This window comes from Stegastes partitus, unplaced genomic scaffold (genome assembly GCF_000690725.1).
Source record: "Stegastes partitus isolate 25-593 unplaced genomic scaffold, Stegastes_partitus-1.0.2 Scaffold1273, whole genome shotgun sequence".
Classification (NCBI taxonomy): domain Eukaryota; kingdom Metazoa; phylum Chordata; class Actinopteri; family Pomacentridae; genus Stegastes; species Stegastes partitus.
The window spans coordinates 50,981-74,665 of NW_007579004.1; the positions used below are offsets into that span (position 1 = coordinate 50,981).

The window sequence follows — 23,685 nt, forward strand, 5'->3', positions numbered from 1 at the left end:
TATAAATGGGAAATAAATAGAAAAAAGTGCTGTTTTTAAAAACGAATGTAGCTGTTTCGTGAAACCATAAATAAGCTACTCACTGTGACGTTATCAAAACATGCCCATCAGTACATTAGGATGTTAAAAACTGATGCAGTATGTTTAGAATCAGTTGTAATTGCTGCTAATCCAGCACAGGGACACGTGTATTTGCACAAGCATACATAATATTGACACAAGTCCCTGCACAGATACGCCGTTGTGCCACGACGTAACAGACAGATACAATAAGTGATTACACCTGCATACATGAACAGTAGTGTTTCTCACCCCCATCTACTATACAGACAGCCAACCATACGCGCTAAGAGCAGCAGCACAAGCCTCGAGGCATCCACCATCCATGTGCTTCTTGTGTTCTGTTGGGAGAAAGGCAGAGATGGGAACACAGGAGAGGAAGGTAGGAGAAGGAAATAGACAAAGAGATGGTGGAGAAAAAGGAGAGTTGAGTGAAGCTTGTGTCAGAGGCATACCGTGTTGGTGTCAGTTCCACTCCTCTTCCTCCATGTTAAGAAGTTTCTTCCCTCAGAGGGAAAACACACCAACTGGTCCTGAGACAGAGAGAGCCAGGGAGAGATGAAGCAGAGATATGAGTAATAGAAATAATAGCGAGTACAAGAGGAGATAGCAAAACAAAAGCAGAGTGATAGATTTGTTAACATAACACTACACGCAGCTGTGATGTCCAATTATATGCCTTGGAGAGCAGAGTTCTGTATGTGCAGCATTTCCATTCAACCAAACAACACAGCTCTTTCTCAATATTTGTACTCGTGTCCCTCATGACATTTTATTTAGTCAGTAGCTTACAGTGCAGAGAGAGTCGAAATGGCAAGTCATTGATCGTGTAGGATATGAAGCTCACAGCCCGTCTTTAAACACAAGAAGGCATCACCGTACGTGTTCGGGAGGAGACGTTCTCTTCGCCATCTTTTAACGGATAACTTCTCTACGCTGGAAGTAGTCTGGCATTCTGGGGATTTTCTAGTCACGCCGCAGAAGCTGATACCGCTAATTAGTTACCTTCAAGCTGAGAGGCGGCAGCTAGTTAGTGGAATCACCTGAAGTGTTAATTAGGTGGAAGGAGAGCCTGTATGCGCATCGTCTGTTTTAGGCTCTCTTTTCCCCCCGTAAATCGTCTTTTCATTGCAAATAATTGGACATCATTAATAATTACGTGACACGCACAGAAGTGTCTGCAGCAGTTTGAAGCATTGTCTCTTCAGTTTTATTTATTAAATGAGACGTTCCCAGATGATGTTGTTCAGTTTACGTTCAGTACTCGTGGCAGTTAGAGCGCATTAGAGGTGTGTGTGTGGTGAATGCACATCTTGGAGTCAGGTTGGGGACTGCAGCTTGTTAGCAAACTGGTCTGAATAACCTTCACAGCTGAAGAAGCAACAGGACGGTTGTTGTCTTGTGGCCCCTGGTATTAGGCCTAATGCAGTAAATACAGATCGAGGGTTCGCGTAATCGTCTGCTCCCCTGTTCTTGACTTATATGAGCAGAGCAGTGAGTTGCAGCTGTGGAAATACTCCAGCTCCGTCTTCCCCTCAGATGGTGCTGTCATTCTGACTTCATCGGTTCGTGACCTTTGATGTACTTTTTTTTTACGGCTGAGTGTAAAACGGCTGGGTAAAGGGTTCAGCACCTCCAAATCAGAGGTTGCAGTTGTTTCGCAAACAAGGAGGGCTGGCTGTGTTCAGATGAGAGGTGAGCAGCTGCATCAGGTGGAGGAGGTAGGACACCTCTTGGTCGTTGTCACGTATGAGTGTAAGAGGGGCCACAAGGTTGACAAGTGCTGTTACGCTTTTTGCCACATTCACTCTTCATTGTTATCGGGGGGCAGTCAGACTCACACATCCATCTTCAACGCAATAATTCAAATAAAAACTTTTCACGCCTACCATTAGGCCTATCAACTTCAGACTCATTGCACCTGTAGAGTCAAGAAAATGTAGCATCTGGCAAATATCAGATGTCTCACTAGATTTCCATTCGTGCTATCAGTGGTTTTCCCCAAAAGCCACCCTGCTGATCGAACCCCTCTGTTGTCAGTCAGACGCTACAGATGGCACGGATACATGGGTGGCAAGGTAGAGAATAGCAAAGAGAAGTCAGTTTGCTTCTTTACTGAATGGAAACCAGTCCGATATTCTACGAAAACAGAACACGTGCTGATATTTACTAAATGCTTTACGATAGAAGATGAGATAGTTACCTGCAAGCTAAACGGTTGAGTTGGCCAGCGTGATTTGAGCAAAATATCAGAGCAACTTGAGTTACACCATGGCTAGATACTGCAAGCTGCTTTCCTAACATTGAATTGGGTCTATTTATTTTAATACTGCAGGATTTTAATGTAATGATTAAAAAGGTCCAAGCATATGAATACTATTCCTATATTTGATTCTGATTGACAGGACAGAATACAGGGTTGTCAGTGCAGATCACACTTTGTTTAACTTCATGTACAGTCTCAAATTATATAAATCATAGGCCGACTCTTTCACATCCATAAATTGCTGTTTTATTCAAATGTAGGCCTTTAATATGTAAAAATATTTTGTCTGTCACTCTTGCTGATGCACCCATTACAAATACAAAATTAACCTCTGCATACATGCATGACAAATGCGTCTTTCCAGAGGTTTGCCGGCCTTGCCCTTTGCGAGAACAGTCAGCCTGACTTACATATACAGGCAGAATGTGTCCTTGTTGCCTCCCACTGAAAGTGTCACCTTGGAAGAGACTCCGCATAAGCGAAAGAAAGCGAGGTGATTATATTTCATAACTGCCTGGCAATGCCACTGGATGCTTGAAGAGGAGCTGGAGGAAGTTACCTGGTAAAGTGTCTCATGTCCATCATATTTTCTCTAACTGAACCGCAACCCTGAAAAGAACCATCAGCTATAGAAAATATCTACGCACAGACCATACCATGTAGCTGATGTGGTTACATGTGACCAGTAGAAGCAGTTTCAGGTCTGTCACTAGCTAACCTAGAGCTGAAATAGTGAGACAATGAATTATCATTCAGTCAAAGAACATAATCCACAACAATAGAACAGCTGATTAATTAAATAGGCCATAATTAAGTCTATTATCAAGTAAAACCTTAAAACAGTTTCTCTTTTCTGCTTCTGATATGTGAGGATTTGCTGCTTTTCTCTTTATGATATCAGTCTAAATTTAATATCTAATTGTTGCAATAACCCATAAGGGCAATAATTGTTCAAAGTGTTATTGCTAACTGCAGTAAATATACAGGTGGTAAATGGTTTCTGTCTCGAGTGTCTTAAAATGGCACATTATCCTACTGAGTGGCTCATCACATTACCTGTAGCACACACTGAAAGTGGCATTCTAAATGAGGAAAAGACCAGATAATGTGGAGAGTTCACGAGGACTGCAGATGAGAGTCTAGGAGTGGGGAAGCCATGTTTGTTAGGGGAGGCTGTGGGATTTATTTGTCTATTTTTATCCAGGTAAAGTTGAGTGACTATGTATGTTATTTTTCATTAGATTTTCTCAGCCAGTCAATAATTCACACCAGCAACCTTTGAGTCATAGTCCCACTTCTCTGACCTCCATACAGGGCTCTGACTCACTCCACATAATATGATCTTTCAATATCCAATTTGGGAAAATGTGCAAAGGAGAAGTGTCTACAAAAGCTTTTCTTTAGCTAACAGGACAGACGATTTCAGCGACCTCTCCCTTACAGTATGGTAATAAAATTATATTGTTAAATACGACCTTTTGTGAGCCTTCAAATGTATCGTAAGTCCCTCCATATTAAGTTTTGTATCGGAAAGAAAGCTTAACACTCCTTGTTGAATCTGGTTATGTTTTATGTTTTCATTTCCATCGTCTTTGCTGCATATTCGCTGCTGATTCTCCCCTCTCCATCTGAGCTGCTGCCCTTGAACTATTAAATATTTTGTGCACCGCCTCAATAAAAAAGTATGAACAGCAAACTTGTGATGAGATGAAGAGACAGAAGCAGAGTGGTGTAAGGATAGATGGAGTAGGGGAGAGAAGAGTTTTGTTGTGTTTCTGAGGTGATGCCCACTTTGGCAAGTCAAACTCCCTTCACTGCTCTGTTCTGCTCTGCTCTACTCTGCGTGGGTTGTTGCTGTATAAATAACACTCTCAGAGCAGATCAGAGAGAGAGAGAGAAAGAGAAAGAGAGAGGATGAGGGAGGCTGTAACAGCACAGAGAGAGATGGTGAGGGAGACAGGGGAGGAGTGGGGGATGCATGGGGGATGCAAAGAGCGAAATAGTGAGAGAAAGAGAAGGATGGAGAAACGCAGTTGATCAGAGTGATATTAGATGTTCAAGAGGAAAAGAGAGCGAAGAGAAAAGAACTGCAGGGAGAGAGAGAGAGAGAGAGAGAGAGAGAGAGGAGATGGAGAGAGCTTGAAGAATAATTGAACCATATATGGTAACAGTGAAGTATGAGGCGATTTGAGAGGATGAGAGTGTGAGAGAGAAATGGATGTGAAGATGTACAGTATGAACCCTTCAGAGAGAGAAAGAGAGAGAGTTGTGTGTGTGTGTGCGCGCGCATGTGTGTGTGTGTGTGTGTGTGTGTGTGTGTGTGCGGTCTCATGAGATGGCCTGTCTTAGGCGGTACTTGTATGACACCATCAGCGTTAGTCATCATGAGGAAGATGATTAATAGTGTAAAGATACTGCAGCAACTCATCACTGCCAAACAGCAGATCTTAGATCAGTTTTGCTTAAATACACAACAACGAATTCTAACATTCTTTTTTTTTTGTTTCCCTTACTTGAAGTTGACCTCAGCGTGTTGAACATATTCTTTACAGTGAGACACTTAAGATGCCCCCTGACTCTCGAAATGTCAGGCAAGTTTTGGATTCATTTGAAATTGTTCTTTGCCAAATATGTGACAGCCATACACTTTGTCAAGTCATATTACAGAAATAGCATGCCTTAAATCAGCACATTTCTTTGATTTAAAATCGAACTAGTGCCTGCAACATGATGGTTGACTGAATATAGAAAGTTACAGGTGCAATATGCAGGATTTTAACCATAAATATCCATCCATTATCTATACACCGCTTAATCCTCACGAAGGTGGCGGGGGGGCTGGAGTCTATCCCAGCTGACTTCGGGCGAAGGCAGGGGACACCCTGGACAGGTCACCAGTCTATCACAGACAACCAAGCACACTCACATTCACACCTACGGACAATTTAGAATCACCAATTAACCTCAACATGTTTTTGGACCTTGTGGGAGGAAGCCGGAGAACCCGGAGAGAACCCACGCTGCACGTGGAGAACATGCAAACTCCATGCAGAAAGATCCCAGTGGGGGCACCGGGACGCGAACCGGCAACCTTCTTGCTGCGAGGCAACAGTGCTACCAACTGTGCCACCCTGCAGCCCTAACCATAAATATGACATTATTATATTGAAACAACCATCTTTTTACTAATAACTATCTGCTATGCAAATATATAGCTGTATAATGGCGTTCTTAGTAGAGACTAAAGTCACACTCCTGTGTGTGTTGCAATCTGAGCTTCTCTGCTCTACATTTGGGAATCTTTCCTGGCTGCTTGTGCACATCAGTGCATGTGAGTCCCTCCCTTTGAAACTGCTGGCCTTTCTGTGTCTACAAGGAGACCAAGACTGATCTCCCACCCTGCGCTTGAAGAGCGAAACTGCAGTCCAGCGTTAAGCAAACCAAATAATTTAAAGACAAAGTATATTATTTAAATTATTTATCTGATTTATGTGCATTTGAATTATTTTAGCTCCGTGTGAGAGTCTCTCCTGCTGTTTTGAGGCTCCTCCGCTCCCCGTTCTTTGCTCTGCTCCGTGTCTGACTGTTTCTATGGTCTGTCGGATAAAAACAAGCAGAAAGAAGAAGAGGCAGGTGACGTGAGGATAACATTACTGACAACAACTCGTTATGGCCATTCAATGTATTTTACAATGCAAGAAAGGGCTAATCTTTGTGTCTGGGTTATTTTTTGTTATCTCAACCTTTCTGGTGTAAACGCAAGTAAAGGAACTGGGGAGGTGTGACCGATGTGCCCCTTTGCTTTGGTCTGAGTTGCTGGTGCTCTAGCAGTAGCCTGTGGTTCTGTTGCACAATGCGATGGCAAATCATTCCTTCTTTGTGAAATTCTCTTACTGATTAATAACGAGCTGATAAAAACTGTGTCCCTACATCACCCTGGGGATGATGAAACCCTCCCTGTGCCCTCCACAAGTTCTTCAAATAATTAAGTCGGCATTGTCACAGTGACACAGTAATTAAACTCAGGTCGCACAGCGCTTCGTGCACAAAAAAAAATCATGTTAGAAATGATCTAAAACTGAACACAATGAAGCCTCCAGGCAGCAGATGCAAATTCTAATATTCGCAAAAATGATTTCAATAAAATGCAACATACTGAAAAGTTTGATTATCAGGCTAACGTAAAGTCACCAAGTGGTTCTGCATTATACTGTACGTCCAGCTCTCCAACTGTAGTTTGTATTGTAATAAGTTACCGATACATACATTTCCAGCTTGTTTTCTGGTTCTTAAAACATGCAAATATCACAGTTTACTTCATGTATGTCCTGCATTGAATCTTTTCTCCATAATTTCCCGGCAGATGGGTCTGTTCAGTGTGACAAATCAAAACACAAAGGCAGCAGACTATTCCCAGTTATAATGGATAAATATCATTTCTATATACAAGTTCCCAGTTTTGGGAAGTAGAGCGTTAGGTGATAATTAGTTGTGTGTGGACAAATGATTTAATTAGTGAATTGTAAAAGTGCACTTGTTTATATAAACTCGTCGGGAGGCGAGCATTTATCATAACCATGCGAACATGCGAAGTCGTAAACAAAAATTAAATCATTATTAATTCCACCCCAGCAGTGTGTGATTGTGTGTGCGAGGAAATGAGCAATATGGAACAAAGGGGCCTACCTCGCTGCTGCAGTTTAATGATGGCCAGAGGTGTTGCTGCGCTAGCTGATGGTGATGCATCCTAGAACATTGTTCTCCAGACCAGTACTAATCAGCTGTTATTGGTGCGAGGCTAGATAGTAGAAGACTTGAATCGAAGTAGTCTGAGAGAGGCCTACAACACTGAGGCCAGTTAATGATGGCCAGCGGTGCTACAAGCCTGACACATCCGAAAAGATTGCAATACAGATCAGCACGCTGCAGATGCTTACATCACAAGTGTAGCTGGGGTTGTGTAGATTATTTATAAGCACTATTCACATTTTATTAGTTTTTCCGCCAGATGCTAAAACTGTAATTTGTATTAATGTATGCTATTGTTTGAATCCTGCACAAATCTGCCTGTTTTGGATGTTCTTCTTGACCTTTGGGAACAGTATGTGTCACAAAGTAAAGCTTAAAAGGCTACTTAGTAGCTTTTTTAGAGCACGCCCCAGTCTGTCTGTCTTGACGTTTTTTTTTTTCTCAGTGTGAAAGACCCAAAAAAAAAAAAAAAAAAGTGGAGCAACCAACTCAAATGTCATCTGATAATAGCAATCCAGTCTGAAGTGACACCACCATAATCTCAATAATGGGTTTCCTGTGTAGCAGCCAGCAGATTGTCATTGCACATATACTGTAAAGAGTGAGATTTCTGACCTCAAAAACAAGTATCGTTCTCGTAGGTGTCTCCTCTCTGGGGCTGTGCTAAATTTTCTGGGTCTTCTTTTTTTAAAGTTCTTCCTTATTTTATTTTTTTTCCTCGTCAGACCAGCAATGATCAGGACATTTTGCATCAGGGCTATGAGCAGAGATTCTTTATCCGGTGTGAATGATCCGTGAAATTACGCACAGAGTAAAACTAATCCAGTTTGAATAGTGTTATAGTTTGAACAGCGTGGCTCGGTTCTTCTGCAGGGGCCAATTCAGTGCTAGTACAAGTAAATACTGGCAGATTGGCGCTAGGCAAGGCTAATGCAGGTGCCAAGTGGAGTGTTAAGTGCTAGCCATGTGATGCGGGCCTATGGCTCCTGTTGCTGTAATGAGAGCGGCTCGTTCTCAGTCTCGCCCGGCTGCTGCTAATTGCCTTAATTGAGAGAGTGACCTACATCTGAGGGAGGCTTCGGTGGATCAGCAGAACAGCTGGCAAACCTGCACAAGGAAGTGGGGAGGGGGGCTGAAAAAAAGGATGAGATGGAACGAATGAGGGAGAAATTAGGAAAAGACCAAAGCAGACGCAGTAGAAAAGAAATATGTGGGTAGTCTGACTGACCGGATTGTTGAAATAAACTCTTGAAAGCCTGACAACTCCGAACACTTTTTCAAGTTCTTTTGATTTTTGTTTCTGTGCACAAATGCTTGGTCACACACATCTTGATTTGTGGACCCAATTAAGCATCGAGTGCGTCATCAAAGCAAAATTTATCCAGTGGAAGAAGGGTGAGGGGAGGAGGGTGGAAGGAGCGAGTCGAACAGATAAAAAGATGAAGCAAAGGGACAGGAGGAGGAGGAGAAGGCTGGCAGTGACATCATGCTTTTAGAGCAGAGGCCGGCCCTCAGGCCAGCACTGAATACACTCCTAACAGTCTTGTGTACTTCCCTTAGACTGAATTATTCAGCACACTCTTGATGGAGAGACTGACTGTGACTGTGTGTGTGTGTGTGTGTGTGTGTGTGTGTGTCTGCATGTCTGGGTGCTGTGGTGCATGTGTGCATGGACGAGAGTGCATGAATGCATTTGTCTAGAGAGCGAGAGAGGAGAATATAAGTTCTGTGCGCATGTGTTTGAATACAACTTTTCTTTATTTGTGTGCTAGAAAGAGTGTAGGAGAGCGAGGCTGCTTGGAGTCATTGAATGGGCTTGTGATGTGTGGGTGGCTGCTCAGTTTACGTGCATGTGGCGAAGTGTGCACACACACGTCTGTCAAGTCTGTTGAAGTAAATGTGTGTTTTCTGTGTTTAGCTTTTTTTTTTTTGTTCCTCTTCAAATAAAGAAATAGTGCTCAATCAATCCTCTTCCTACCCTTAATCGCACCAGAGTGTGTGTCAGTGTCAGCTGCCCCACACACACACACTCACACACACACTCACACGCTCGCATGAACACACACTATAACGCGCTGTCTCTCTCACTCTGTGTTTTGGATTTTAAGCTGCAGCTCTCTTCTGTGTGCCCCCATTTCTTGTTTTTGTGTGTGTGTGTGTGTGTGATCTGTGTACTTTTCCCTCTAAGTGTGTGAGCGTGTGTGTGTATGTGCTTTGTGTGTTTTTACCAGCATGTGTGTGTGTTGTGTGTGCGTGTGTGGACAGTGAGTGTTGGGGTTTGATCCTGTGCTAATGATCTCCCAGTGGCTCAAACTTCTGTAAAGTGTGTTGAGCAGGAAAGGAGAGAGCGGGAGGGAGGCAGGATGGTGGGAGGGAGAAGAGGATGTGAAAAGAAGGGTGCCTCATCATCATCATCATCATCATCAACGCTGTCATCACACACACACACACACACCCCCCCCATACACACTCACTACGCTGGTGCTCTAAGAGTACCCCTGCAGTCTCCAGCACCAGAGTCACACACCTATCTGCATCAGCTCTCTACTCGAGCATCAAGAGCTGCAGCATCAAACCAGCTGGTGACAGAAGGATGGAAGGAGGGCTGGATGGATAGACAGATGGATATAGAGAGCCAGCATGTGATGTGTGTCACACTCACACTCCACTCAGCACACGCATGCACATAAGGAAACGTCAGCCGCAGACAATCACATATTGGAACTGAGGTTTTTCTCTTGTTTCTTTTTATTGAATGTCACACGGAGGGGTTTTCTTGCATATCTCTCTCTCTTCTTCTTTCTGTCTGTCACTCTTTCCCCCTCCCCCTCCCCTCCACTCTCCCTGTCAACTCTCAGCTCATCTTCTTGCTTACATGGACTGTAATGCACTTTTGTTTTCTGAATGTGTTAGCACTTCCTCTACTTCCTCCCATTCTCCAAGTCTTTGCCTTACCTCTCCTCCCCATCTGGAAAAGATCTGTCTCACTAATAGGAGGCCTGGTAAATTAGCCCTTCTATTCTTCCTCTCTATTGCTCTTGTCTCCTCCCTTCTTCTCTCATCTATCTCTCCAAGCGTGCGCTGCCCAATAGAGCGCACTCATTCACACCCACAGATACAGACATAAAAATACATACACGCAAGTACAGATTTGCCCCATTTGTGTGTCTGTCTGTTTGTCTCCAGGTTGGGTACTGGCTAATAGGGCGTAGTAGGTAATGGCAGCCATAGCCTATTATCTCTGCTCTGCTGTCTAATAGCCACTGGCTTTAAGCATCTGCCATGTAGCTGCTCTAACTCCCCCAACGGACACTTAACAACTTAGCGCATACACTGATAGACGCACACACACATAAACACATGTACAATCCCCCCCTACAGATGCACAGCAGAGATAATATACACACTGCCAAAAGTAATTTGTGCATCTGAGAGTATGTCTATGCACGTGTGGGTGCACTCAGAAGTATTGTGCGCCTGTGTGTGTGTGTGTGTGTGTGTGTGTGTGTGTTTGTGGTTATCACCACGTCTAACACACCGTGCCCTGGCATTTGGTATGCTCTGTTTTCCTTGGGGAGCACTGCCTGCCTTTAATTAGTAAAGGAAATAGATTTACTTATCTGATCTTTGACACATTGACCACACACATGTGCGCACACACATGCCTGTGTGCGCTCAACCACGCAAAAAATCGACACCTATCCATTACCAGTGTGCTGGAATGCCAGAGTGGGAAGCAAACGCATTGTGTGCTCAGGCGTGTGTGTGTGTGTGAGCGCAAGTGTATGTGCTTGGGAGAAATGAATCTGCTCCCATCTGTAGACTGGCCATTGATTTGCCATGGTAACAGTGGCTGGTGACTGTCGTGTGAACAAAAGCGATGAGAACAAGTGGCTGGATTGGAAGGGGAAGGAGAGAGGAGGAGGAGGAGGAGGAGGAGGAGGAGGGCAGGATGGGGAATAGAGGAGACCAGAGTTGATATTAAATTGGGAAAAAGTGGACCCACATGGGGACAAACTCAACGGCGGCTGGAAGTCGGAGGATTAACGCGCGTTAGCCTGTTGCTGGCTTAACTAAATGTAGCAACAAGATTTTTTATGTGTGTATTTCAGAAAGCGAGAGCGTGTGCACAATAGTGTTGTGGGAGTGTTTTTGGTATAAAAAGGCTTACACAGACCTGAGTAAGGCTTATATATAATGAATGAATCCCCCTTCAGCTACCGTTTTTCTTTCCTCTGCAGAATTAGTGATTTGTCTAACCCCCTCCTCTCCCCTCAAACAATCTCTACAAAACCCCTTCACTACTTTCCAGCATTCCTCCCCGAATCCACCCTGCACTCAACCGACATGCCCCCTGGATGCCTGTGTCATTGTATAAAGTTATTCTGTGGTATTTAGTGAACATAATGCCGCAGCTGTCAACAACTCACTTAAGAACCACTGGGCTAATGTAATTTTAACCAAAACGGGGATAAACCAATGTTTTAGTATTCAGCAGGGCCTGCAGCTCTTCTCTAAAAGCAGAAAGACTAACACTCTGTGAATTGTCTAATTAATCTTCTGGCTTGTGGTATTCCAACACCAGCCAGATCCATTTGCATTGCAGCGGCACTGGACAAGTGCCCTGACCCCAACCCCTGACTGGCCATCCTGTTCTCATACCTGCGGCACTTGGCCTGCTTAGCGCGGTCCAGCAATCAACGCTGAGGTAGTCAGCCGGGATGGGCTGACTCACTGCTTACTGCCATTTTTACACCAGGCCTAAGGTTTCTAAAGTCCAACAGAGTCACCATCAGTGGGCTGGGAGAGAGAGGGAGAGAGTAAGAGAGAGAGTGGGATTTTTTTTCACCCAAAGGCACTTCGGCTATAAATATCAAACTGGCAATTCTTTGATTTGCCAATGAAGGCTGCCAGAGGAGGGAGGAGGATGCAGGGTCTTGCTCAGTTCCTGAGCTGTTTTAAATTCATTCACCGAAAGGAGAAGTGAGAAACTGAGGGAGGAATAGGGTTTCTTTGTCATTTATTTTCTATGTAGGGGGATGAAATAACATTAACATCTCTTCCCCTCTGACGCTCTATAAGTCAAACAGTTATTATTACTCAAACAGCGGTGGCAGCACACAGACACACGCCATACACAAACATGCATCCCATTCTTTTTCTGCCTCGCATATGCTCGTGTGTACGTGGCTGTCACAGCCTGGACAGACACTTTTTAATAAAGCAGGGGCCTTTCAGTACTCTGGCGGATCCTGCTGTAATCTCTCCTAAACAGGTGTTGTGATTAGCCTCTGCCGTGAGTAGCATTCTGACACTTGGATAGGCAGGGCCAACCATGCACACAACCATCGGCTACCACTCAGGAGACAGATTTAACCGGTGGTGCTTGGCAGGCGCACTTCTGCCCCCCAGTACAATGTGCTTTGTCAAAGTTCTGCTAGAAATGAATTTTCCGTTCCTCGACCAAATAATTATGTCATTTCTTTACAATATTCTGCTTGACTCTTTGCACGCTGATGCAGCAATATAGGTGACAGAGTCAGCAGCGCAGACTGCCTCTTCATTCATACATACAGGACAGTTGATGGATTAGACACAAAATATTTTATAAGTCTATGGAAAACCATGGCTTCTCATGTGTGCAGTATTTATCAACAGATTGCAATATCTAATTATGATATTAACCTGAACAGTTACTTGATCGTGATGAAAACATCCAAAAGGATTTCATTTTGATTAATCTGCAGTATCAAAAAAAAAAAAAGAAAGCACGTCCTCGGCTTGCTTTGCAGTCCCAATTAGGAATGATATTCGTCCTAAAAAACATCTGCATTTGAAAGTTTTTGCTAATTAAATCAAAATGTTGTAAGAGCCTGTTTGTGTTTCACAATCTCAACCTAAAAAGTAGGCTGTTTCAGTTGCATATTTTCACTTCTTATTAGACAGAATCAGACAGCAGCTCTCATTTTACTCTGCTGTAGTCGTTGCCTATTTGTTATTTCCCAATTTTTACTAAATTTAGCATGCATGATCAAAATTTCGCACACAGTATATGCAAATATATTTTTGAACTTACAATTTGATTCAGCTTCAAGAAGAAATGACTTAAAATAAGCCTAGTTGTCACCTACTGGAAATTATTCAGTAGCATTCCCTATGAATATTCATTACACTGAATACATTTGCTAGTATCTGTTATTACCAAAGAAACAACTTCGTTTCAACTTAAGCACAGGTTTTAGGTGTCTGGTGGTAAGACACTGAAGACATTAACAACCACAGTGCAGAATTACAACCCAAACATAATAAATAAAAGCTTGTGTCGACGGTAATGTGGAGAAGAGGTGTCTTACCTGATTCAGTCACAAGGTATTTGTCTGGCACATTAACAGGAGTGTGACACCGGATTAATAAATCACTAATCTCCTAATCTCATCAAGCATTAGTAACCGATAATTTGTTTTTGCCTCACCAAAAGTCCCAACAGAACTGTAAAAAATCTCAACTGACACGTTGTCAGGAAAGAAATGTATTACATGGATATGATGGATGACGGTACGCTCTTCAAGGCAGCAATATGTCTGCGAGCAGTTTTTAATGGATTTTCGGAAACAAATGCGAGTTTATGACTTCCCTGAGATAATTAAGGTAAACCTGCAGTAGAACAGAGTGTATTAGTTTCTGACTGCAGCAAATGCAGTGGCTGGTTTAGATATTTCACAGCCATTAATGACAATGAGAGAAAAGTAAAACTACATTCAAATTACATCAAAATGCGCAAAAAAAAAAAGCTCAAGGCAGCACATCTCAGATACAAATTAAGTGTGAGATGAGAGGCAAACCACTTTAATTTACCCACTACTGAACATTTACTTAGACTTTAATGCCAGTGAAGATTACATTGAACTGTTTTATTTTAGAATCATCTGTATTTTATGTGGTTTGATTTCCTCTCTTTGAAATTTTGCCATAGATAAATTCAAGTTGGGCAAAAACTTCATACGGTCATGGTCAGACTGAAAAGTGTCCATTTTTCAAAATACTATATTCGCGTTTCTTATCTTTTTTTTTTAATCTAAAATTTCCAGTCGAGGTTGTTCAAACATCCAAATAGTGGATGAAAAATTCGAAGTTAAACATCCAAAATACTACGAATGCTCATCATTATCTTGGAGTTGTGTCTGGGAAATTTCAAAGAGGAGACATCAAAACATAGTTATTCAAAAAATGGGTTCGACAGGAGGTGTTTAAATTTCAATATTACGTATTCAGCAGCAGTTAAATTTCACAATTTGGTGTTTCATTGCATTTGAGATTGAAATAATTAAAGCGTTTCTTGGCTTCCACAGGAAGTAGCTCATCTCTCGTTTAAACTTTTGCAAAAGTGTGATAAGAGTGAAATTAGACTTTTCTCATATTTGCCATTAATGGCCGTAAAAACCGAAACCCGACACTCTTTTGGTCAAAGTCAGAAACTAGTACAGTCAAACTGTTTTACCGTAATGATCTGTGCTTTAAAAAAATATAATGAAATAATCGCAGCCTTTCTTTGCTTCCACGGCTCTCTGCATCAGTAAAGTCCTTTAAAAGTGAAGGCCTCTGAAGTAGGACCGTTGAGGGCTCTGAGTTGTGGATAACTAAGTAGTAATAGAACTCAAACCATTTAAACTTTTTTTGGTGGAAAAAGTAAGTGTTTGGTCGGAGGAGGGAAAATGTGTTTCAAGTGTCAGGAGACGTGCTGCATTCCAGGCCCATATTACATTCTGAGGTTTTGCTGTAATGCTGTGCGCTTTGTCGGTCCGCCGCTCTGCTGCTGTCCATTAAATGCTTGTATGAGTTAGCCGTGAGACCTAATGCTTCACCAGCCGGGGCTAGGCTATGCTAGCTCGGGGGCTCTGCGCTGTGTTAAATGCTATTCTGTGTTTGCCTGGGGAGTGCGAGACTGTTAAATACTACAGTAGACTTAAGCATTGGGACTCACCTCTTGTTAAATACTAAAGTAGTCTTTGTTAGCATTGGGAGCCAATGTCTGCAAGCTAAATGCTATATTTCTCTGCCAATCCTGGGAATGTAGAAAGTGTATGTTCGGTTAGTGGATGTGGGCTTTGGGACCTGTCTCTCTGTTCTAAAACTGAAGAGCTTTCAGTGCTTAAGGGACTGCTGCTTGTTAGCTATTAAGGGACCTGCCTTTACGTTCTGTTAGTGTCAAGAGAATTTTCTATGCTACATCTTTGCTATAGAGGTTGTCGACTGGGCCGTCCCTGTTCACAGCTTTCAGCAACGCTCAAAGAATGGTGTTTGATGTTACATGTGCGGCTCTTTGGCTCATAAAATTGTTATTTGCAGATTTTCTGAAGTCATAGCACAGTTCAAACACCAGGAAATCAAAGTTTATGTGTAGAATAGAACGAGGCGTTTTTACTGTAGATAACTCATGATCTGTTGGAGCCCAAACGCTTCTCTTTGAGTGGATATTCCTCTGGCAGCTTTAGTCTGATGCTGGTCAAGTGACAACTTCCTCTCCGAGGCTACCCTAGGTGTTTGTTTGTAAGTGGATTTCCGGAGCTAATTCTTTGTTAGGGGATGGATTTAGGCCGGTGTTTGTACGCACTTGGGTTTGCAGAACATCTGCTGAGCATTTACAGAGAATTAGATTGCAGCACAAAATGTGCCTTGTTTACCAGCACACCTCTTTAGTGCAGTTTTGATGTTTTACCGGGCCTCGCTTTATGTGCCAACATTTCATCCTCCTAACATAGTAACCTGCAGTGTTTAATTAATCCTAATTACACTGATAAGGTCCAACACCACAGGTAGCATATGACAAAACTCATTTTCCTGGATTGTGTGATCCAGGAAAATCACATCTGTTTTTTTCCGCTCAACCGGGGTCAGGTGGCGGTGGCAGCAGTCTAAACGGGTAGTTCCAGATATAATTCCCCCCCCCAGCAACACTTCCCAGTACCTCCTGGGGGATTCAAAGGCGTTCCCAGGCCAGATAAGATATGTAATCCCTCCAGCGGCTCTTTACCGGGTCTCCTCCCAGTTGGATGTGCCGGGAAAACCTCCAAAGGAAGGCGCCCACGAGGCATCCTAATCAGATTCCCGAACCACCTCAGCTGGCTCCTTTTAACGGGAAGGAGCAGTGACTCTACTCTGAGCTCCTTCCAGATGTCCAAGCTCCTCACCCTATCTGTAAGACTGAGCCCAGCCACCCTACAGAGGAAACTCATTTTGGCTGCTTCTATCCGCAATCTCATTCTGTCCGTCACTTCCCAGAGGTCATGACCATAGGTGAGGGTTGGAACGTAGCTCGACTGGTAAATCGAGAGCTTTGCCTTCCAGCTCAGCTCCCTCTTCACCACAATGGTTCGGTACAACGCCCACATTACTGCCGACAAAGCACCAGTCCATCTGTCCATCGCATGCTGCATTTTACAATCACTCTCGAACAAGACCCCGGGATACGTACATATATCTGTAACATCTACCCCAGTTTATTCTGTTATTCTTTTAGTTTATGTTGACATTATCTACTTTTTAACTGTAAGTTGTGTTCAGTTCCTCTTTTCAGTGAAACGGCAGGCTACTGCGTGCACTTTTTGTTCCCTGCACAAGCTGTTTTCACAGCAGACATTTAGACTTGCTAATCCAGTAAAAGCTCAGGTGTAATTATTGATACTAACAATGGCTCCATTGCATTTAAATGTTCCAGTAATCAGTCCCACCAGGGCACCAGCGCTTTAACACCTAATCATAATGCAGCAATCATTAATGTGAGTTATTCATAGCAGTGAGTTTCTTGCTTTGACCTGTCAAAATGTCTGACAGGAAAAAGGGGCACACTGGCTTGAATGTGAGACAGTCTTAAGACAATTCCTGTTTTGGATGTGGAAGAAATGCACGAAAACATCGCAATCGCATTACAAGGTGCACTTGTGCATTTTGTAAATGAGAAATCCTCTCTGGAGTCATTTGGACAGCTAATTATCAGAATTATTTTTTCTCAAATATCATCTTAAAATGCCCCATGAAAATATTCACTTCACTTCCTGCATGGTGAATGAGACAGCCATGACCCAGAGTTCAAGTAGGATTTTATTATTTTATGTTCATCTTAGTAGAAGCATATTCACATCACGTTCATTGCGATGGTACATGTCTGTAACTTCCTGTGGCTATAGCGTCATGCTTACTCATCCACAAGAAATACCTACAAATATAATTTATATAACAACTTACTTTTTGGCGTTTCAGATCTCAAACTGCAGCTAATCGAGAGAGACCTTTTTGTGCACTGTGTAGCCGATGGATTTTGATGTTTAATTCACCAGAATAATCGGTTGTGTTTTAATCTTTATACGACTCCAGTAGTCTAAAAACCTAAACTCTGCCTTTGTAGTACTGCTAGTGTGGCTCTTTTGGTTTGCATGTGACCTTTGAAGCTGCAGTGAGCTTCACTTTGTTGACACAGAATTTATTTTGCCATGCTAGTTTGTTTGCACTTTTGTGCAGGCTTAAGTGGGATGGTACTTAGCAGCATCTGGGGGCCATACTTTGTCAAGCCAACTTAATGTAGCTGCTCCATCCTAACTGACCTACCGCATTAAATATTCATATCGTACATCGCTGGCCTCATCGTCCTCTTCCTCCTGCTTACCTCCATCTATTTCTCATTATTCTGTGTACCAGCTTCATCCTCTTTTTTTAAGCCAGTTGACGTCATGTATTCTTCTTTCAGTCTTTTCAGTTTTGGTCTTTAGCATCGACTTGTTTATACCTCGCCTCATCCACCTTCGCTCCTCGTAAACTCAACTGTACCTCCTGTGGCCTACGCGACACAGTCTCCCAGTGATTTCAAGAAATGTGTCAGTTTGTCCCTGATTAGTCTGAAACTGCACAGCTCCTGCTGCACTTTCCTACTTTGTTAATCGGATTCCTGTAAACAAAAATGAAATGTTACATGAAATGCAATGTGTGTGTGTGTGAGAAGGAGAGAGAATAAGTGAGACACTTTCTTGGTTTTGATAGTGTATTATTCATTACGACGCTGGCTCATGAGCAAAGATATATTTTAGGGGTCCTTTGTGAGCGTACACGTGTGTATGTGCTGGGCACATGCTCATGGACGGATGTGAAACTGTACATGAAGTTCACTGTATTTGTATAATTAATGCACAATGTCATCAGTAAATCTCTAGGTATGTGGGTTATAATGTGGAAATACATTTGTGGTTTTGTGTGTGTGGGTGTATGTGTGTGTGCACGTGTGTGTCTATGTGTGTGCACGCAGCGTTATATTTGTACATTATTCATGTGTGAGCTTCTTGGTGGACTTGTGTGATTTGATGAGAAGATGCAGGTCTGTGTCAACGTCTCTTTTCGTCCTTTATAATTCAGCAACCGCACCAGCAACTATCATCTTCCCTTTCACCCCTCAGTCTTCTAAAAAGACTTTCACCTCATTCATTCTAAATTCTCCTCGTAGCCTCCATTTTTCACTCTCCTCTGGATTGTGATGTTATTTGAAAGGAAGTGTGTGGGTTAGACCGCTTTGACAGGTGTAAATATTAAACATGTTAAGAGCATGTTATGAACATGTATGACATCTAGCACTGCCTCTGCAGCCTGTCAACATATAAGGCTCTCTGCGTATGTGCACATATGATGTGAACACTAAGAGCTGACGACTTCAGTCTTCTTCAGTCGTCAATTACTACTAATGTCTAACCAACAATCTGGAAACTCAAAAAGGAAAAATAATAAAAGAGCAACAACTCATCACATTTTAGAAGCAGCAGATCTTTGCTTGATAAAGACTCTTGGGTTAGGGAAACTTATTTGGATGAAAAAACAGAGGTGAATGTTACGTAGTTCCCCAAATAGTGTGAAAATCAGTCGGTTTACATACAGACTTCCTGGATTAGATTTGACTCAACGTGCTTCCCTTAGTTTTGCATAATTAGATAGATAGACATGTGTGCTTACTTTTTTATACTAAACATTAAAACCACTTGCCGAATGTTGTGTAGCTCCCCCACCTGCAGCCAAAACAGCTCTGAACCATCAGGGTGTGTACACAGGACCTCTGAAGGTGTCCTGTGGTGTCTCGCATCAGGACATTGGCTGAATGTTTTGGCTGTGGTGGGTTGTAAGGTGTTGCCGCCGTGGCTCTGGCTTATTCCAGCACTTATTCAACTCTTTGTCGTGTTCCTCAAGCTGTTCCTCAGCAGGTATTGCAGTGTTGCAGGGCGCATTGATACACGTCAAAGCAATACTAATGCTCAGACCCAAGGTGTACCTGCATAACACCGTATCATAACCACAGACTGTATATTAAAATATGGACATAGACATTTGTAGATGACCATTTTTTAACCTTTGATTTTGGCAATTTGCTGTCGCCATGTAATGTGCAAGGGGTGGATCTGACTGATAATTTGAAGACCCAACACTCGAGCATACTCCACTTCATCATCTGTACACGAAATGGAGCCATAATTTACTAAATGAACATCATGCTGTATTGAAGGAGACTTAAAACTCACAACTGAAACCATAAACTCATCAGGAAAGTGTTTACCGAAGCAAAAAATCAAATAAGAAGTTGGGTCATTCCCTCATAGACTTCTATAAAATCTGACTTCTGCTCTCTAACAGCTCAACCCCTGCTGGCCATTAGTGAGAATACAGATTTATTTTATTTCTGCATCAGCTTCCCTTTTTTCAGACCCTGAGGAATGCAGCTGTCTTTTATAAACAGTCCATGTTTGCAAGGAGATGATAAGTGTCATTTACTTCACCTGCCTCTGGTTTTATTGTTGCGGCTGATCGGTTTAAAATGAGCCACATAATGTAGCTATTATATGTAAATGTTGCTCTCTGTTTACAACCTGACTGATTGTCTGACAGCTCAGATAATCTTATTGAACGTTACTGTAATGCAGCGATGTTGCTTCCTGTATTCTCAGATCTTGACAATTACGTTGATTAATGGAATATTGTCATAATCATCCCGAACTACAAAAAAATACAGCCCGTGATTAAACAGATGTTGACGGATTTATAGCTGATTTATGATTAGCTACTCGGTAAATCAGATTGATTGTACGCTCACATACAGCGCCAATTTATATACGTGAGCGTACAGCTGCACTCTTGGATGTATGAGAGCGTTTGTGTGTGTTGGTGCTTGTGTGTTGCTGTTATCAGGGCAGAGCTCAGGATGTGCCTGTTGCCACACAGTGGGATATTTTTTCCCTCCTTTTTTCTTTTCTAAACCCGAGTAAAGTATAAAGCCGCGCACACACCTACAGTCACACACACAGATGAAAACAGTGAGATAGATCTTTTTGAAGTACAATTTCATCCTCTCTCCTTCCCACTTTTCTCCCTTTTTTTTGTAGCGGTGGAGGGAGGGGAGTTAAATCTCTGCAGGGCCTGCTTTATGTGTGTGAGATTTTTGTTAAACTGGGGGACAAGACCGGAGTCACAATACGAGGTTTACACACACACACATATACAGTACAAATACAGTACGCGCACAGACACACACGAGTGAAGGTTGAAGACAGGCGCTGACAGCTGATTCTCCATGTGTGCTCATGAGGGCTTTGATGTTTAATGTGTCACGTTCTTTGATTCCCTCAGCTGAAAGGGTGTTAGAGCATGTATGTCTCTCTGTGTGTTGAGGAGCGAAGGGGGACCAAGTGAGGAGGTTTGATGTTGGTATCTCTCTCACTTCCTCCTCCCAAGACTCTCACTCCTTTTCCACCTCTTTCTGCAGCAGGTATCTCAATCTCACACGACTGGAACGTTTTTGTCCTTCTCCTGTCTCCCCTCCACCCCTGTCAGCCTTTTCTCTTCCTCCTCCTCCCTCCTCTGCGCTCTTCTCTCTGGTGGATGGGCTGTGCTGCTGTCTATCTGTTGTGTCCCAAGGGGGAAAGTCAGATTACATTTTATGCAAACATACATTCTGCAATCATTAGCAACTTATTTCACACTCACTTTGGGTTTCATTCTGTCTAATAGCTGCTTTGGTTTTGGTGCTGCTTACTGCCGCCTCTTTCTCGCACACTGGCCTTCAGTTTTTTCCTTCCAATGCTGCGACTAAATGATTTAACTGTGCATGGCATTGTGAATTAATGCTGTAAAATTGTGAGCGTTCGGATCCACAGTTTACAGAGGATGTCTTGTGATTCCAAATGAGACAGCTGTAAAATGACTATATTTTATGCAGTCAGTATACCTCAGGAAAATAATGTTTTTATTATGTATGATTTATTTATTTTTTTCCCCAGCTAGTTCGCTAATACGGCACCATTCGGTGTGTGTTAGCTGGTGCAGCCTCAGTATTGCCTTTCAAGACAATGCACGGCTGTTTGTTATATTGGCAGCTGAGCGTTGAAGTGAATCAAACCTGTGAGTTATGAGGCAGTTATCTCCGACCATTAGGCCCCCCTGTAGCTGGCAGTCACTCTCTTGCAGTGCAGTCTCACTTGTTGACTGAATCTCTCCCTCTCTGTCAGTATCTCGCCGTCTCTTTCCCATTTTCCCTCCCTATTTGTCGTTTCTCCGGCACTTACACTCTCTCTTATCTCCCTTCCTCTCGCGGTCAGTCTCACTGATTGCAAAATTGAAAATGGTTCTAATTCTATCTGGTTTTTCAGTCCGTTTCGCACCCACAGACTTCAGCTCTTGTTCTTTTTTTTTTCTCTCTGCAATTAATTCAGTTGCTTAGACATATCTGCTGACTTTCTCTGCTGTTGGCCCTGTGTGTTGCAGGATGAGAAGTCCACATTCTTCCAGTTCGGCGCGGCCCTGCAGCAGGAGGCTCTGCTCATGCTCGCTATCATGGAGGAGTACGACTGGCATGTTTTTTCTATAGTCACTTCCAAGTTCCCTGGTTACCAGGACTTCATCAGCACACTGAAGATAACTGTGGATCACAGGTAATGAATACACACTACCACATTTACACACACACACACACATACATTGTTTTCATCTTTAACCTCCATTTATGGCAGCTGACAAGATGAAGTACCGTGTATTATTTAATGGTGTATTGTTACAGCTTTGTGCGCTGGGACCTGCAGAGTGTGGTGACTCTCGATGCTGTAGATGGCGACCCAAACTCTAAATCACACATCGCCCTCAAGAGGATCCAGAGTCCTGTTATACTGCTGTACTGCTCTAAGGATGAGGCTCTGTGAGTGTTTGTGTCTTTAATTTTCCTCTGCTGTTGCTGTCTCTGCGGCATGCGATGCCAGATTTCAGCAGTGGATCTGTTCCTTCTCATTGACAGGTATATACTGGAGGAAGCTCGGTCCTTGGGTCTGATAGGAGCTGGTTACATCTGGATCGTGTCCAGTCTCACCACTGGCAACCCAGACTTTACCCCTGAGGTAGTTGAGCCCCATATGTAGTAACAGGTGGCCACTTTTGAATGGTTTGACAAGACAAGCAGTGTTTTTGATTCCAGGCTGTTGCAGGTCATCTGCTACCTTTACTGTATTTCTCCTCTTATTTACTCTGTATAGCCGATAAAAACACAGCATTAAAGGGTGCAGCTTATTTGCTTTTTTGGCAGGAGCATGGAGGAGAACGGATGCCAATCTCATATCTTTTGATTAACCCCCTCTACCCTGGGGGTCCCTGTACCGAGACCAGGCTGAATCTGTTATAAAAATGCAACCAACACCATTTTTCAGACTTTGCCAAGCGTGGCACATTCACTGAAGAGGCCGCCTAGTACTTGTGTGACTAAAATGGATGTAGCATTTGTTGTGCTTCATTTCTGTTACATCAGATTTGGTAGAGTTGCAGCTGAGAATTTTTAGAACAGGTTCAATAACATCAGTGTCACTGACTCATTGTTATGAGGCTGTTATTTACTCCCTACTTTACAGTTTTGATTAGGCAGAAGTAAAAATGTCCATTTTTGCTGCAGTTTTTCAAATCTCACTCTGGGCTGGTGATAAAAAGAAGAAGATTTATTGTGTTTTAGAATTCTCCCAAGTACCTCTTTGGGCATTTGAGAATGTTTTTTCCCCAGATAGAAATCTCAAAAATCACTGAAAAGAGTTAAATATGCTGTTACGACAAGCAGCCAGTTAGCGTAGGTTAATCTGAAAAAAAGGAGGAACCTGGTTCTGTCCAACGATAAAAAAGTCTCGCCAGCAGCATCTTTATAAAATACTGAAATGTAATAATGATAGTTAAATGTTCCAAAATGTAATATGATTGTAAATCCAGGAAGTCACTGCTTCCAGCCAAGAAACAATCTGACATGTAAAACCTCATAATACTGCAGTACGGTGTCTCTGCAAGGGCTGAACCGATGAAAGATTTCCTATTTGACTAGCAGTTGTGAATTAAGGCCATTAGTTGACTAATCACCACAGCACATTTATGAGCCTAGTTCTAATCATGTGAATTTATTTCTTAGAGAATGTTATGAAGCAAAGAATTTTAACACTGTGCTACAATACAGAAAAACAGAAAACTCCAGCTAATAATGAGTCTAAAATCTAAGAATGACAAGTGCATGCACATAGTGAGCTGCAGAAACACCAGCAAAAAAAGCAGTAATGCAATTAGACTGAGCA

General features: G+C 42.7%; 1 protein-coding gene across 1 annotated transcript in view; it reads left to right on the top strand.

The window, feature by feature from the left end:
• The window catches only part of LOC103369342 (glutamate receptor ionotropic, NMDA 2A-like), a 99,793-nt gene that overhangs the window by 43,344 nt on the left and 32,764 nt on the right, over positions 1-23,685 (top strand). Inside the window, exons 5-7 of the mRNA XM_008298033.1 lie at positions 21,860-22,026; positions 22,152-22,286; positions 22,383-22,482. Coding sequence (XP_008296255.1) covers positions 21,860-22,026; positions 22,152-22,286; positions 22,383-22,482 — 402 coding nt within the window. The remainder of the gene's footprint in view (positions 1-21,859; positions 22,027-22,151; positions 22,287-22,382; positions 22,483-23,685) is intronic.